Source organism: Sceloporus occidentalis, unplaced genomic scaffold, assembly GCF_023333645.1.
Source record: "Sceloporus occidentalis isolate IW3139 unplaced genomic scaffold, rSceOcc1.0.p SCAF_4, whole genome shotgun sequence".
In the NCBI taxonomy this organism is placed as follows: domain Eukaryota; kingdom Metazoa; phylum Chordata; class Lepidosauria; order Squamata; family Phrynosomatidae; genus Sceloporus; species Sceloporus occidentalis.
Genome location: NW_028316984.1, coordinates 57772081 through 57789407, shown reverse-complemented (window position 1 = coordinate 57789407; position 17327 = coordinate 57772081). Strand labels below are relative to the sequence as shown.

Sequence of the window (17327 nt, the reverse complement as noted above, 5' to 3'; positions counted from 1 at the left end):
GAAAGGATTGCAAGCACTTCCTCTCTTTTAAAAAACAAATCATTCTGCAAAGCCAGATAATGGTCAAAATCCTGTCTCAATGGAAAGACAAGGAGAACTGAAAGGGGTCCAACCTAATCTTCCATGTAAGGGAGATCCACAGCCTGGAAGATTACAGGATGTGCCTGTAAGGGTAATGACAGAACAAAAGCTGTGAAGGAGATGCCATTTAACTGACCTCTGTCTTGTCTGGATTAAATTTTAATTTATTCACAGTCACCCAGTCTATTACTGATGCTTCTTTAACTGACAGAAACAGCTTCCTTGGAATTAGATAGAAAGATACGGCATACTGGTGGCACCAAACCTCCAAATTCCAGGCACAAGGTCTCCAACAAGGTCACCAAAACTGTTTTTGTAATCAGGCCTGAAGCCAGACTGATATATATCTAGATAGCTTGTCTTACCCAGGGACCCCTGGAGCTGTGAAGCCACTAGAATGTGATGTACAAATGAAATATCTGCCCAACACATTTTAGGAATTCAGATGTTCTTGTCCATATTTTTCATTTCCTTTTATTTTATTTTTTTCACATTAGAATATTTGAGGTAATCATGGGGGATCATGTCCATAAACAAATAGGATTTTCCTTCAGCCCCCAAATTTGGAAGTTCCCTTCACTTAGACTTTAAGGGACTCCAGCACCATTTCAAGACCAGCTCAGAAAGGAAATCTGTTGAGCAGTAGAGGTGGGTAATAAACTAATGAAATTCCTTTTTTGCCCTAGGTATCTTCAAGTGCAAACACTCATATCTATATAAGCACATATATAAACATAAAAGCAGAAAAAAATCAAAATGCAGAGTTTAACTGATCACATAGAAAACAAAATGAACATGGAGCTCCCTTGAGTTACATGTTATAGAAAACAGAATCTTGGAATGATAGTGGATAACTTGTTGCATAGGTGCCCTTCTGAAAATTTTTACCTATTTCTTTAAGGCACCAGTTCTAAATGAACTTATATTGGAGCGAAGTCCCAATGAACACAATGATGTTTACTTCTGACTAGATTTCACATTGCTAGAAAAAATATTGTACGCCCCATGGGGAATTCTCTCATTAAATGAAAGCTAGGCAAGGAAAAACAAAAACAAAACTCACCCTTGTCACAATTTTTTTCATCGCTGTTATCTACACAGTCTTGGATTCCATCACAAAGCCATCGGATAGGGATACAGTGCGCCTTATTTTTACATCGAAACTGATCTTCTTTACAGTCTGTGACACAATCCATCTGTTCAAATACATTTATATGCTGCAGTATTTGTCAAAAAAGTAACACAACTAAAGACAGAACAGCCAGAATTCAGGAAAAAAATGATTAAAAGATTTTAAATTTTTTGAGATGGCCAAACTGCATCCACAGTTTTGTGGTAGAAGCCTACCTATTCAGTGGGGCTGTTCGGCCTTTCATCCCCACTATAATAGTTTTCTTGATAAGGAAAGTTTCCAAGTTCTAGCCTGCACTGTAGTTCGACACTGCTTTAACTGTCATGGCTCCATCCTATGGAATCCTGGGATTTGTAGTTTGGTGGGGCACCAGAATCCTACAGTTCCATAGCACTGAGCCATTGGCAGCTAAAGTGGTGTCAAACTGGATGATTTCGGCAATGCAGAATAGACACAAGATCAAATAAAAAGAGATCATCAAACAAACCAGACATGTATCTAACATGATGGGGCAACCACCGAAGGACATTCCTATTGTCCACATCAATAAGAGATTCAAATGACTCTTAACTGAAATGAACAGATAAACTTTGAGGAGTAAATTATTTATGTATGGAGCTTTGAGGAGTAAATTCCACAACACATTTATTTTCAATGGCATCACTAAGTGGTTCAGGGTGTGTAGCCTGCACTGGGTGACACCTCAAGAGGGTTGACACTCAGTCAGGTCCTCCTCCCATTGAGCCCTTCCCAGCTTCGCCACAGTAGATGACATCGGGGTAGGGACACCACTGATTATTGCTACATTTGGAAACTAAAATATCGGTATAATATTATGATATAGCTTACACACAATGATACTGATTCTAATTTGTTATTTATTGCTCCTTTTTGTTTGTTTATTAAATGTTCATTTAATAATAATGACAACAACAACAACAATGTTGACTTAAATAGAAAGGAAACCAAAGCATTAGCAGATCTCAAGTTACTTAACTGCTTACCTCATCAGAGCCATCAGGACAATCATATTCTCCATTGCATCGGAAAGATGGTGAGATACATCCTCCACTGGCACATACATACTCACTTGAAGAGCAGGTTGGGGGTGCTATTTCAGACATACATTAACATTAGGAGAATACAGTAAATGATGAAGTCATTATATAATTTAAGTTTAGCCTTTGATAAATTAGAACCATATTTAATCTGCTACATTCTCAATCATAACCCAGCATTTTAAGTGCTGTGGGGATCCTTCCTCATAGAGCAGGCTCCCCAAAATAGACCCTTGACCTCCAGTGCACAGAAGGCAATGAGACCAGAAGATGGGGGAAAGATGGAAGGATAAGTGTGTGTCTCCACTTCTTTCAGATGTTAGCTGTTCGGCCCTCTACAGGGATGTTTGATTAAGAAAACCAATGCAGAATTTATTATTCATGTGACAAATTTCTGCCAGTTTTTCCCTCAGCATGCTTTTAGCTGCAAAGGACTGTATCCAATATGTTTTTTCTGTTCAGAGAAGGTTCATCCAGTCATAGATGAAGAGTTAAACTCACAGTACAGTTGGCCCTCCATATTTGCAGATTTGACTTTTGTAGATGTGATTATTTTCAGTTTTGATTCATATGTTCTCTATAGGAATCTCTAGGTCCTCCAGTGCAAATCTGTCAGAAGTTGACTATAGAGTTGTGCAGGAGAACCTAGAGGTTCCTATAGAACACACTTCTCTGGGCATTTGTAGGTCCTCCAGCATCATTCTATGCTCAACCTCTGGCAGATGTTGACCATAGAGTTGCACTGGAGTACCTGGAGATTCCTAGAGAGGTGCTCTCTTAGGTAAAAAGAATAATGGTTTTTTTATTTGCACTTTCCCCACATTCACAGGGATTCTTCATTCTTAAACCCAATGAATGTGGAGAGACACTGTACAAATGTAAACACAATTTTTATTCTGTGAATAAAAGTGTATTTAATTGCTTCTGCAGTCATTCAGTTACTATAGAACTATCAAGAAACCACTATGAGAAAAACAAAAATAAAAAATAAGCCAAATATTTGATTTGAGACAACTTCATCATATGTTTGATGATGATGAAAAAGCAATGTGGGGAGAAAGAAGTGTTTCATGATTTATACTCTTTGCTAGATCCATTGCTTTGGAGTTAACTATGAAGATAAAAGCACTGAGTGATCTAATTATTTTTGGGCACTACACTGACAGACAGTACACTGGGCTCTTAACTTCAGCTCAACTGTATTTTGTTCTTTTGCTTTGGCATTCCTGCTCTGCCACAGCTATATAATTCAAACTTATGTGGCAATATTGGTTGCTGGGTGCTGTTTTAACTTTCCATGGATAAGTGGGGTCAAATGCATCCAGAGAGCAATAAAATTATCTCATAAAAATTATCTCATAAAAATTTCAATCAGGTTTCCATATTCCACATTGTCTTTAGCAAAAACAAGCCACGAATTTTTATGTGATATTTCAATCCTCTCCTCAATCAGTCTGTTCTGCCTATATTAGAATCACTAAGGGGTTAAAAAAGCATACAAGTTTCCAGGGATCAAAATTATCCCATAAAATGTTGTTTAAAGTTATTAATATATGTTATTCTACCCAACATGATATGCCAAGATATCAGGGCATCTCCCACTGGTAGGATACAGGGGAAGGCCCCTCCAACAGACCTCAGGCAGTTTTATATGGAAATAGACACTCTCTCAACTGTTCATGTCCCAAGCAGTCTGTGGCTTTAAATAGCATCACAGGACCTTGAATTTTAGCTGGAATTCACATGGTAAGCAATGAAATTATTTTAAAATGCTGTTATGTGGCTTTTATAAAACATTCTGGTCAGCAATCCAGCTGCTGCACTTTGCTCTAGCTGCAACTTCTGAGTCATCTTCAAAGGCAACCCCATATAGAGTTCATTGAAATAGTTTAATTGGGAAGTTACTCAAGCATGAACTGATGTGGCCAGGTTATCTCTGTCCAGGAACTGCCATAGCTGCCGGGGCACTTGAGTTGGCCTCAAACATCCTAACCCATTATTCTCTTTTTATAATAGGCAATCCACCCAGCTCTTGAAATATCACTGCAGGTATCAGTAGTATCATATAGGTTTGCAAAATCCTGCATTACAATCTTGCATTTTTTGTTATTCCCCCACCCCCACCCCATTTTATACTTACTTCTGACTCTTCAAAACATTTTTTTTAAAATCATAGCTATAATAATATGTAAAAAATACCAATAAAGTAAAAAAAATATTGTCAAATCCCAACAAAATAGTTAATTCAGACTGCATCCACAGCACAGAAATAATCCAGTCTGACACCATGTTGATTGCCATGGCTCAATGCTATGGAATTCTGATAACTATAGTTTTGTGAGACATTTAGTCTTTTCTGTTAGAGAGCTCTGGTTCCACAACAAAACTATAATTCCCAGAATTACATAGCCTTGAGCCATAGAAGTTAAAGTGGTGTGAAACTGAATTATTTCTGCAGTGCGAATGTAGCCTCAGTCAAAAGATTTTAAACAATTATTGATCTACCCAGTTCTCAATAGTTGCTTCTACTTGAGACTGATATTTGCATATATCCATTCAATAATTGTTTTCATCCAGATCCAATAGATTCTGGAGTCACAGTTGAGTCCTGCATCTGCAAATCTTTCCAAGTAACATAGACCTTCACTTCAGGAGTTGTACAGACTTACTGAAAAGTCTCAATCACTTTCTCTGTGACATTTTTGCAAAATGTGTTATTGAGGTTAACACTAAGCACATCTGGGGTGCAATTTCATTGTTCTCCTAAAGAGTTTGTAAAGCCACACACTTAATCATTTAGTTTTAATGCTGAACTACCGATCTGAACATGTGAATAGATCTTGTAGCACCTTTGCAATTTTCTCTGTGAAAGAAGTTATAGCATAGACCTGGACACTTTCTTCTGATGCAGGAAACTGACCAAGTCTGTGAAAACTAATGCTACACCTTAACAATTCATGAAGCCTTAGAGAAAATCCTAACAATTCATGAAGCATTGAAAAAAATTTCTACCATGACAACATATACTGTCCAACCTAGTAAAGTATAGTATAAATGCCTGTATGTTTTATATTCCAAAGGGTTGTGTGTTTTAGATTCAGACATATATGTAGAAAAGAGAGGAAATGTCCTAGTAGTTCAAAACCCAGTTTAGACTGTGGTTATGAAATTAACATTGCATTAACAGGATTCTAAATGTATAATAGATAAATAGCTGAGCAATGCACCAATGCCAAGAAATTTGCACAGGAAAAAACAACAAGAACTGTTTCTTATTGGCATAGTTGGGGAAAAAATAGAAATCTAGATGTGCCAGCATCAGCATTTGTCCAGTGGAAGATCTGGCACTTTCAAATGAATGCTAGGGTGGTCATTCTTCTTTCCTCAATTCTTAACAACATAGCAATTTCAAACCAGAATTTCAAGAATAGAACATTCTTTATTACAATAAAACTGTAATTAAAAGCCTGATCAGAATGACCATGGCCCAGTCCAGACGGGCCCCGAAGGATGCCTTCATCACGTGCGAGGGGCAGTTCTTCTAGATGCTCTTTGCCCCTCGCATGTGACGAGGGCGTCAAAATGGCAGCGCCCTGTACAGATGGGTGCCACCATTATTACGTAAGTGCCGCCACTGGCTTTTTGCGGGTTCTTTTTCCGCCTGTGGGAAACCGTGCGGTTTGTCCACTGCGTTTCCCCCCCCAGCGGAAAACTAAGCAACAGCAGACTGCTCTTTTGGGGGGGTATGTACCGGGCCCTTATCTCTGAAATTAATGACCAAATGATGTACCATATCCCCTCCCTTCGCAAACAAGGGGACTGCCCGTTTAAATGTCTATACTGTTCTGAAATTAGACAACACTCAAATTGTTTGAACTTTTTTCAAAATGAAAAGAAAAAAAGTGTCTCTTTTTTAGTCCAGAGTTGATCAAACACATTACTAGTTTATCTGTGATTTCAAGAGAGCCTCAGAACGACTAAGGAATGCCATTGTAACACCAAGTAAAGTTGAAGGTGCCTTCTTTGTGACTGGCAGAAATGTACAGCATCAATGTGTTTCATGTAACCATTTTGTTTATTCCGAACAAGTGACTGTGAAATTTAATTGTGCATAGGCTACCCAGGTTGAGTGTATTACAGTTCCAAGGTTTGTGAGATTTGTTGTTGCCCTGAATTTACCATTCATAGAGTTGGAAGGAATCCCAAGGAAAACATAGTACAAGACCCTGCCTATGCAGAAATACACTACTAAAACACCTCTGAAAGATGGCCATATAAGCATTTCACCTGAGCTGTGACCAAAGCAGAATAAATACAGTATGACCTTTTATATCTTAAAACCACAGTAGTTTTGATAAAGCCTAGAATTGCATAACCCTTTTTATAACTGCATCATAATGTTGGCAGAGTTTTGTTAGAATGTGGTAGGATTTCATCTCTCCAGCTTTAAGTAGCCCTATTGTTAGGCCATCTGTTCCTGTTAGTTAATTTGTTCTAAATCCTTTGAGAGCAGCTTCACTTTTTGAAATTATGAATTTTTCATCAAAAAGTTCTTCCATGAAGGAATCTGTCATCCTTCATTTCTTTTACACATCTCTTTAGTATATTGCTTCCATCTTTCATTTATTTTTGCCTGATCATGTATTGTGTACATTTGCTGAGCATATAACATCCCTATTCGTGGTTTAAATTTCCCTTTGATTTTTTTGATCTTGCAGAAGAAGTTTATTTTATCTTTTTGTTGACCTAATGTATTTCTTTGCACTGATTAGTGTACATTCTCTTTGTCCCAAAGCAAAAGTCTCTTAATACTCAGGATTCTGGCACTATTTACAGTGGGTCCTCGCCTTATGCGGGGATCCGTTCTGGATCCCGCTGCATAAGGCGAATTCCACCTATGCTCAAGCCCCATTGTAAACAATGGGGCTTGTGCACGGCGGCGCGATGGCGCGCGGGGCACAACAGGCGTGCACGCTCATTCAATTGAATGGGACACGCCGCCCCTTCCGCGCCCCGTGGCTTGAGCGTGTATGCTCAAGCTGTGTAAGGCGCGCCTGCGTATGATGCGGGCGCGCTGTGTTTCAAATTTTCCTCTCAGTTCTTCTCTGTCCTTAACAATTTTAAGAGTTTCAACAACCATCCAATGAGACACCTCCCACCCGCTCCTGTTCGCTAGAGACATCCATTCTTCCCTGTCAACATCTCTGGTTTCAAGCCAGTTTTTCTCATTCCTAGTCAGTCTTAATAGCAAAAGTTTATTCTTCACACGGTGTTCACATTCTGCAGGGGAGTTTGGGATTGCTCTGTTTTGATTTGTGACCAATTTCCTCCTGGATGCCAGCATAATATTTTTCAATTTCTTCCTCTTCTGTCTTTGAAGCTAGAATATAAACTTGGATTATGGTTATATCCCATTCCTGTCCACTGAAGCTCACTCACACCAAGTATTGAATGTTTATATGTTCCATTTCTTGTTTTATGATGTCTAGGTTCCCCTGATTCATGCTTTTTCTCACATTCCATGTTTCTATGTCTTGTGCAACTTCAGATTTTCCTTTCACCTCTGAGTATGTCAACAGCTGAACATTCTATCAGTGTAAGTCCAGTATTAGCCACAGCACTAACCATAGTTGCCCTCTGCTCTTCTGCAGTAGCTCATTGAGAGCCTGCCAACCTGGAAGTCTCTACTTATGACACTGTCTCATCTTCTGACACTGAATTGTCTCATCATAGGGTTTTCAGGATAAAGGATATTCTAGGGGGGTAACCAATGCCTCCTTCTTTGCAGTACTAACATTTTTTTTAGTTACGATGTGACTGTCATTGTCTCTGAAAGATCCTACATTAGTGCTACTATTGCTGGTGTCCGGTAGCTGTTTGGCTCATTTAATCTGTCTCCTCAAAAAGATGGTATGATCTGGGAGACTCAGCTAGCAGCACTGCTAGAATAAGCATACAGTCCCAGCACTATAGAAAGGTACTGGTACCACCATAATTCAAAGCCAATTTGACAGTAGAGAAGAACAGCACACTCTTGGCTCATGTCAAACCTCTGAACAGTATTATTGCACTTCTCTATTTGAAATACAAATATAACAACACTTGCACAAATATATTCATGTTAATGATACAACAGGGTTGTTTTTTAAACAGATATACTGTTTGTGTAGTATATCTGTTTCAGTGCAATAAGTGTGATATACAGTTGATCTTAATAAAAATAATAAGGTATAATAAAACAATGTTTTTTTATCATGTACATGCAAGTCATGTCATGTTTAATAATGTTCAACCAATTTGTATTTATTTGGTTTCCTTGGTTACTTTCCACCTTGGTTCAGCATTTGTGGAGTAATCTTTTTGCTGTCAACATCTCCCTTCCCTTTAATAGCATAGGCCTACCAGAATGGAATTTTATTCAGCACCATAATAAGGTGCACATTTTTAGCAATAGCAAGCTACAGATCTCAGCTGTCCATTACATGTAGCACACTAGAATTGAATGAGACCTTTTGACTCCTAGACGGCTTGAGTTCAGAATAGAACTTCACAACAGAATAATAAATGTGGCATTAACATTTCTTCATAAATATGTAATAATGTTCCAAACATTTTCCTTCAGTTTCTAGAAGTTTTATTCTCTGCTGATACTTCCTCCTCACCCCCTGTTAAGAAAGATTTACCTGCTTCACAATTTTTCTCATCTTCTCCAAGTATACAGTCATCATATCCATCACATTTCCACTTTGTGGATATGCACTGACCATTGGAACACTGGAACTGGTCTTTTAAGCAGCCAGAATCACAATAGCTCTGATATAAACAAAAATAATTTGAGTAAGTAAACTAATGTACAGAAACTTCTGAAAATAAACAATATATGCTAGTTATTTGATATCAACTACCATAGTCCTAATTATCAGTATTTTTATAAAAGTATATTTATAGAATGGAATAGTTAGTACAGTTGGATAGTAGCTATAGTAGCATTACTTGAATCTAAAAATAATAAAGGTTTGTTTATTTCAAACCCTATTCTTCCTGTAAACAGATCAGCACAGAAGTGCACAAATTGTATGATATTTTATTACATGTTTTTTTTAATGCATGGCCATGTTATCCACTGGTTTTCATCTGACATAGCTCTTGGTAGCTCATTTCCCACATGCCTCTCCATTTTTTGGCCCTTGCCTCACATTCCCATAGAATTCTAAACTTTGGGAGCTGCACATTTTGATGCACACCTTCCATTCTTACAATAATCTAAACCTTTTCATTAAAACTTCTCAAAATTTGTATTCAGATGCATTTAACATACATAATCCAATGCTACTTTCTCAGAAATAAACATGCATGCATACACATATGAGATGCTGTATATACATTCAGTGAGTAATAGACCCTGTTCATGTGGAGAATTCAGGTGTGTGCCTGGCTCTGTCCCTGATATCTTGTGAAAAGACTAGGACACTCATGGATATCAACAAGTTGAACAGTGCTACATTAAAAACAAAACAAAAAATTATACATGTGTGAGCAGTTGTTCATGCACATAGGGGAAATAGACTTAATTATATCCAGAGATCCTACAAATGTAATATGCCACTAATTTCTAGACAAAATTATGAGGTGTTATGTGAATTTTTCATTTATTTTTTCCAAGTTTTAGGACTTTGTTGTACAAAATTAATTTGCCATGATTTTTACAAATAAATAGTTGCTTTCAAAGCCATGGAATGCAAAAATTGTGGAAAGTGATCAATTATTTAAAATGCTCAATGGGGCACTAAAAGGTGTTGAGATTCTCTTTCTGACTGAGGATGAGAAAATTTGCAAATATAACTATCAACACTAAGGCCCAAAACAGACAGTCAGATGGGGGTGGCGCCCAGCCACTCCAGGGGCATGGCATTTACATGATGCATGCCTACAGATCACCTGGAGGCAGCAGTGGGGCTGCCTAAGGCAGTCCAAAACCAGCTCCCAAAGAAACTGCTTTTTTCTGTTCCTTTCCTCGGTTCTTTTGGGACCATGGCAGGAGGCACCCTTGGGACCACAGCATGTGTTTGCCGTGGGCCCAGGGCAATTGGGCTGGGAGCCGCTTCTGACCCCCCCTAGATGCCCATCTGTTTCGCCCTTAATTCTTTGAAAAGAAGGAATGGAGAGAGGAGGAATGTAACAACACTTTTAATACCAGCTGATTTTTATTTTTGCATGTGCTTTCATGGATATAAACCCACTTCTTCATATGCAATACAGAATGATATCCAGACTTTTGGTAGTCTTGTAAAATTCTCCCTTAACTCATCTCTTTCCTGAAGGGGCAGGCAAGAAATTTTGTGAACCTTCTCTCTTTTCACAGAATTAGATATTTCAGGAAAAGGTGACACATTCCTGACAAATTTCCTAAAGATCAAAGGTGAACATTTGCTCCAATTACATGTGTGGGTTGAAATGCTGTTTGAATTATCCTGTTTCTGCAGATTTGACCTCCCCTAGGCCCCATATGGACAGGCCAAAATAAAGCTGCTTCGGGTCACTTTGGAGGTATGCTGTTTAAATGATGCATGCGTCCTAAGAGTCCAGAAACTGCACCAATGTCACGATTCAGTGCTAATGACTGGAGTGTAGCTTTGATGCAGCTTCCGGACTCTTAGGACACATGCATCATTGAAACAGCATACCTCCAAAGTGACCCGAAGCAGCTCTAGTTGGGCAGTTTGTATGGGGCCCTAGTCTCTTTATAAGCTCTCATTCAAAGCAAAATGTACTTCAGCAGCACAAAAAAATGACAGATAACACATGTTAAAACCAGATATATAATACAAATACGGAGGGAAAACTGTTCTTTTATTGTTTTCTATCAGCAACTTTTAAAGTTACATTTTTTTAATTACAGCAGTCTGAATCTCAAAACCAGCATGTCTCATGTGGGCTTCTTACAATTGTAAATAATATGCTGGTGCCAAGTCTACTAGTAAAAGAGCTATGGCACCCTCCACCTTAGTTGGACTATGACTCCTATTATCTTGAACCAGCAAGCTATCTGAGGATGAAGGGAGTTTTAGTTCAACACAACTGGGAATCCCTATACTGGGGAAGATGTTAGGGTTAGGTAACAGAAGTACATTGTTTTTTAATAGACCATTCAAAATCTTTGTTTCTGTGTTGTTACCAAACCACACAAAAACAGATAGACAGATTTCTAACACATTTTCACTCACTCACCCTGCTTCATTTCCTCTGAATTTAGCTGTAATTCTCAAGGTAGCTATGAGGAAATATTTTTCCAGTACCAGTATATTGCTGCGAGGTCTGTCTCTTCTAATACAACTTCGTAATGCAATGTTATGCTAGACTAACTGAGGCCTTGAGCAGACCAGAGGCTGTTCCGACCCCAATGGCAGTGGGACTGTGATGACTGCATGCACCCAGCCCTGATCCAGGCCATCACTATGGCCATGAACTGGCTGCTGAAAAGGAGCATTCCCTCTCATTCCTTTTGTGGCAGGGTTTGTAGTGCCTTAGGCAACTGCAGTGTGGCTTAAGCCCAGTCTGAATGCCACATCCCTGGATCAGGCTCAAGCCAGCACAATTATTCCTGCTCTTTTCATTAAAGATACATTAGAAAGTAATACAGTGGTCCAAAAGTTGCTCAAAATGAGTCCATGTGGCTTTAAAAAGGAGAAGTGGCATATTTAATATTGACTCTGGGAGACCAGGATTCAAATTCCTGCTCAGCCCTTTGGGTGTCTCAATCTCTTAGCCTCAGAGGAAAGCAATGGAAAAGAAAACTCATGCTGGCTGAGGGATAGTTATAGTCCAAAAAAATACATTTTCAGAGCTCTACCTAGACCACATTACTCAGTAAACCACCACACATCACAAAACACAATAATCAGTGTCCCTTTTGTGCTGTGTTTGACCATTAATCAACACCATGTGAAAAATATGCTGCACATATTTGGTGAATGTAATGGGAAAACACAAATTCTTCATGCGATTTTTATGTTACTATTATGATCTCTAATACAACTACCAAGTGCAATCAAACCCTATACTAGCATCCTGTTATGTACAAGAGCATAAAAACAGTCACATGGCCTTGCACACAAAAAAATGTAATGACATGTGATCCAATGTTCAGAGTATGCCAATATCCTACAGTGCCATTGGCCAATCTTGTTGGATAGGGATGGAATTGTGTGACCAACGGAATGTTGAGGGACTGCAACTCCCAGCAGCCTTAGCCAACATGGCCAATGGTGAAACATACTGGGAGTTACAGTCCAATAATGTATGGAGGGCCACACAGCTCCCATCTCTTTTGAGTTAGATTAATTGACCTGTCCAGCTTTTTAAAAAAGTGACCTATAAGAAAAAATGGAAAAACTATACATAATTATATATGGGGGGAAAAGATGAGATTAAGAATTTCTCTCCCTGCATTTGGTAGGAGGAGACCTCTGAGTGCTTTCCCCACTTAAACCAGTTAAGTGGAACAAAAGTACTTTAAAGTGTAAACCAAACACATCTTATCAGCAGCACCCCAGGTGATAAGTGCTTGATCTAATAGCCTGTCTGAATGACTGCTGCCTGCTGAGAGGCATTGTTTAGGTAAAGTATTTAAGCAATGAAAATCAAATTTTAAATTAAATTCTTACATTACTTCATTTGCAAATGACCATATCTGAAAATCCATACACTTCAATGAGAAGCTGGCGTATTTCTCAGCTTACAAAGAGAAATATATAGGGATAGAGAGGGGAAAAATCCCATATGTTTAGCTAACAGCAACTAATAATCGTCACATTCCTAGCTTCAGGATATAAAGCATATTAACACAGTTGGGGGAGCAGAAGTGGGATGGAATGTAATAGGATCTAGAAAGATGCAAATCCTGATTCTTGCCCTAAATTTTCAAAGGGCTGCATAAGGTGATGCATGTCAATCACATCTTTACATTGGTTATTTAGTGTTGATGTGTGGAAGCAATAAATCTAATTACCAAAAGTCTGTTTCCCAGGTTCAAAACTCTGTTTGAGAAGAGTTCTCTTGTTATATGTATAGCAAGAGCTCTTATATTAATACATGTAGTGTATCGTAAAGCCATTGTCTTTCTTCATGTGTCTACTAATGGATTGGAATTTGTGAATATAATTCAATTCAGTTGTTTCTCTTTCTAGTCTTCCTTTTAAATTTCCTTGTTTAAAGATGGTGACCTTTAAATCCCATGCTGAATGTCCAGGGAGTTTCAAATGTTCTGCAACTGGTTTATCACTTCTAATGTCATATTTGTGTCCATTTTGCGTAGAAACTATCCTGTTTGTCCAATGTAGTATAGAGGGGCATTGTCAGCATAGGATGGTATATTTAAGGTTGTAGGAAGAACTAGTGAATGCACATTTGAAGTGGGTGATATTTTTGTCCCCCGTAATATTTCTCGTAGAATAGATAGAGGGGGGATAGAGTTGGCATCTGGATTTGTGGCAAAGCTTTGCCCCTGTATTGCCATCCATGTTATGCATCCTATTAGGAGTATCTATTTCAGACTTCAAGGCTGTCTGTAGGCCAATAAAGGCCTGTCTCTCACAGCTTGTGAGAGGGATGTTATTCTTCAGAACTGGTTGCATCTTGTTGATGCATTTGAGTGGTCTTAACTGGGGACTACAGGGGACCACTATGGGGTACTATCATTTTGTGCTATTGGTTTGTCCTGTAATAAGACTGTTCCTGGGAACTAAACTTGCCTTGTTAAATTGTTTCTTCACCTCCTGCCAGTGGTAAATCCTAGAGCTCTGAGTCTGTTTTGTGGGTCTGAGCAGATGCAGTTGCATCAAGTCTTGGCTGTAAACAGTAGATTTCATAGTGTGTTCTGGATGGAAACTGGAGATATGTAAGTATATGTAGTAATCAAAATGCAGATGTTAATGTATGACATTTTTAGCCTGTGTACTAGTGTTGCACACAGAGTGGCTCCTGTACTTACCATTATGCGACTGTGCAGTGGTGTCAAGAAAGTGAATTTGTTGCGAGAATTGTTCCAGACTCAGGCTGATGTTAGGGAAGTGGTTGAAATCCTGGTGAAATCTTTCAAGTGATTGCTCTCCATGTGTCCATATAATAAAGATGTCATCAAGATATTGTAGGTGGAGGAGAGGTTTCTGGGTGCATGTGCTGAGAAAGCCTTGTTCTAGAGTCAGCTATGAAGGTGTTTGCATACATATTTTTCCAAAAGTGAAGTAGTTATGTGAGTGCACAAACTGACAAAAGCTTACCTCATCTGAACCATCTGCACAGTCATAATCACCATCACACCAAAATTTTGCAGATAAACAATCTCCATTTGAGCAGTGAAAGTCTTTCTGAGCACAAGTTTGTGGTTCTAAAAAAAGAAAGTTTTTCAAACTCAAAATCTTTCAAAATATAATAGCCCCCACTTTCAGTGTCTTCACGCTAAAATCTAATTGTCTAAAAAGCTTGTGTGTGTGTATGTGTTTTCAGTCATCTGTTGACTTATGACAACCCCTATAATTTCATAGGGTTTCCTTAGTAAGGAATACTCAGAAGTGGTTTTACCAATTCTTTCTTCTGAAATATAGCTAAACAGCATCTGTTATTGTTGGTGGTCTCTCATCGAAGTACTAACCACGGCTCACCCTGCTTGGCTTCCAAGATTAGAGGGGATTTTAAGAATGATATATTAAGAATTGTAATCAATTAATTTATTCCTAGCCATAACAAATGATCTTCTGTTTCTGCGTTATGTACTTCTTTTGTACTCTTACTTTTAACTTCATTTCAAAAGTACAATTTCATTTTTTTAAAAAAATGCTCTATCACATTTAAACCCAACACATTTAAAATTCTAAGACCATTGATAATACTTACTACACTCTGATGTATTGATGTACAGAATACTACATCAATACAGACTCTTCACTTATTTAAAGGCAAATATATTTATAAAAATAAAGTTCTTTCTTTCCAATGTTTTTAACAATATGCTGTCTGAAGTGAGTATCTTGTAGTTGCAAAGGGCTACTGATAATTAATAAGTTTTATTTCACTTTCATAGCTTATACAAGAATTTCAAATAATCAGAATTTCTTACTCTAAGTTTATGTCTTGCAGATTTATTATTGCAGTGACAACCCATCTAACATTTTAAATGTTCTAACGAATGCTTTTTCCCCCTATTGTTGAATATGTGAAGCAGTGTGACAACAATTATATCAGAATGAATGGTAGTACACATTTTCTTTATCTCAGTGTCCTTTTCTTCTCAATCTACTCTGTCAGGAAAAAAAATCTTATTTATCATTGGTAATGGGAGGGGAGGAGGGGTGCATTTTGCCTCTAGCAGCATTAATTGTATTCAAAGACTGTGGGAAAATTTAATAGCAAGTCTACCCATATTACTTCATATTCTCTGTCTCATGTGTATCCACATACAAACCATACCTATGATTTACAAAAAAATTAAATAACAAAGAGTCTTATGGAACCTTAAAAACTTTTAATACTATAATGGCATCTACAATTGCAGACTATGGTTGCAATTCTGTATCAGCTTATACCTAACTACATATAGGTTAGGTAACTGTTTCATATTCACAATCACTCTTTAGTCACAATTTTGTCACTATTACTAAAATCACAATCCGCCCCCAACCCATCTACTTGACAGGTATCAGCTGTTTGGAGAGAAAGAAGTCCGTTATGCTGATGATGAAAGCATGGTGGAATGATGTTTCTGTCAGGTGTGCAGGTGAGGCCAGGAGTAGTTAGTTAAGTACTTAAGTAAGTATATGTTTATACAGGATTTATGTCAACATCTCCCTTTGTTATTTAGCTTATACCACAGTATATTTGTTCGTTATCTTTTTCCTACAGGACACAAAAAACAAATTTAAGGCTTCTCCCATGTGTGGAAACTCAAGTTTTTATGCTTTTGTAATCTAATTGTTTGCTTTCTTCTTGTGCAAGGTGCTGCACAACTTATTCTACAAGATATTGCTCAACTCATTCCACAGGATATGCATTTCAGCAGGTGTTCTTGCACTAGCTGTCCTTATTATCCTGATCTTGGTTGTTCAATTGGTATTGGAACACTGACACTTGTAATACTTCCAATAATGTTCAATATTACCCACTGAGCCTAAAATGTTTCTTCATAAATTTTTAAAATGCAAGATACATCAAAAGATATTCCACCTCAAGTTTGGGAAGACCTTCCTGACAGATGAGCTGTTTGACGGTGAAATATGTTACCTCAGAGTGTCATGAAGTCTCCTTCTTTGCAGGCTTTTAAACAGAGACTGGATGGCCATCTGTTTGGGGTGCTTTTATTCTGTGTGCCTGCACTGAACAGGATGGCCCTTGTCAGTGACATCCCACACCGAGGTGTCAACCAGTTTGGGGGAATGGAGATTTGGGGGCAGGTTCACAGGTGCAAGACCAAAAGGACATGCCTTCACCTCCCTAACCAGTGTGGCTTTACAAGTGAGTAAAGCCACAGCAGGCAGGGAGAAGGGGTGCCCAAGGTTTTTCTTTCCATGCTGTGCACTATGGTGCATGGGAGGGAGGTGTGGGGGACAATCAGCCTGGTGTCACCCCTCTTCTGGGGTGTCACTAAGTATGGTCCGCACCTCCTGCACCCTCCTAATGATGCCACTGGCCCTGGTGGTGTCTTCCAAACCTATGATTCTATGATTCTGAGACTCTATTCAACTGCTTTTGTTTTTAATATCAATAATCAATATTGGCCAATAATCCCCTCTTCTAATGTGAGATAAATATCTTGTTAAAAATAACAAAAATATGTCTGGAAAACATGTTTTTGCTTTTATAGAATAAAACAAATCTCAGACTCTAATTACAGAAATTACTTACTACAGTTTTCTTCATCAGAATTATCACCACAGTCATTTTGACTGTCACATCTCCAGTGATCGGGAATGCAGTTGCTGTTCTTACATTGGTATTCATGAGGCTCACAAGTCTTTTTATCTGTTAGATAAATGGATACTCCTTTTATTATCTAATGCAAATCA

At 38.2% G+C, this 17327-nt stretch overlaps 1 protein-coding gene across 1 annotated transcript in view; it reads right to left on the bottom strand.

Annotated features, from left to right (window-relative positions):
- Positions 1 to 17327, bottom strand: part of LOC149313891 (low-density lipoprotein receptor-related protein 1B-like) — a 734124-nt gene that overhangs the window by 97233 nt on the left and 619564 nt on the right. The window contains exons 68-72 of the mRNA XM_089523040.1: positions 17167 to 17283; positions 14550 to 14656; positions 8955 to 9084; positions 2218 to 2324; positions 1145 to 1277 (exon numbers count right to left, since the gene is read on the bottom strand). Coding sequence (XP_089379166.1) covers positions 1145 to 1277; positions 2218 to 2324; positions 8955 to 9084; positions 14550 to 14656; positions 17167 to 17283 — 594 coding nt within the window. The remainder of the gene's footprint in view (positions 1 to 1144; positions 1278 to 2217; positions 2325 to 8954; positions 9085 to 14549; positions 14657 to 17166; positions 17284 to 17327) is intronic.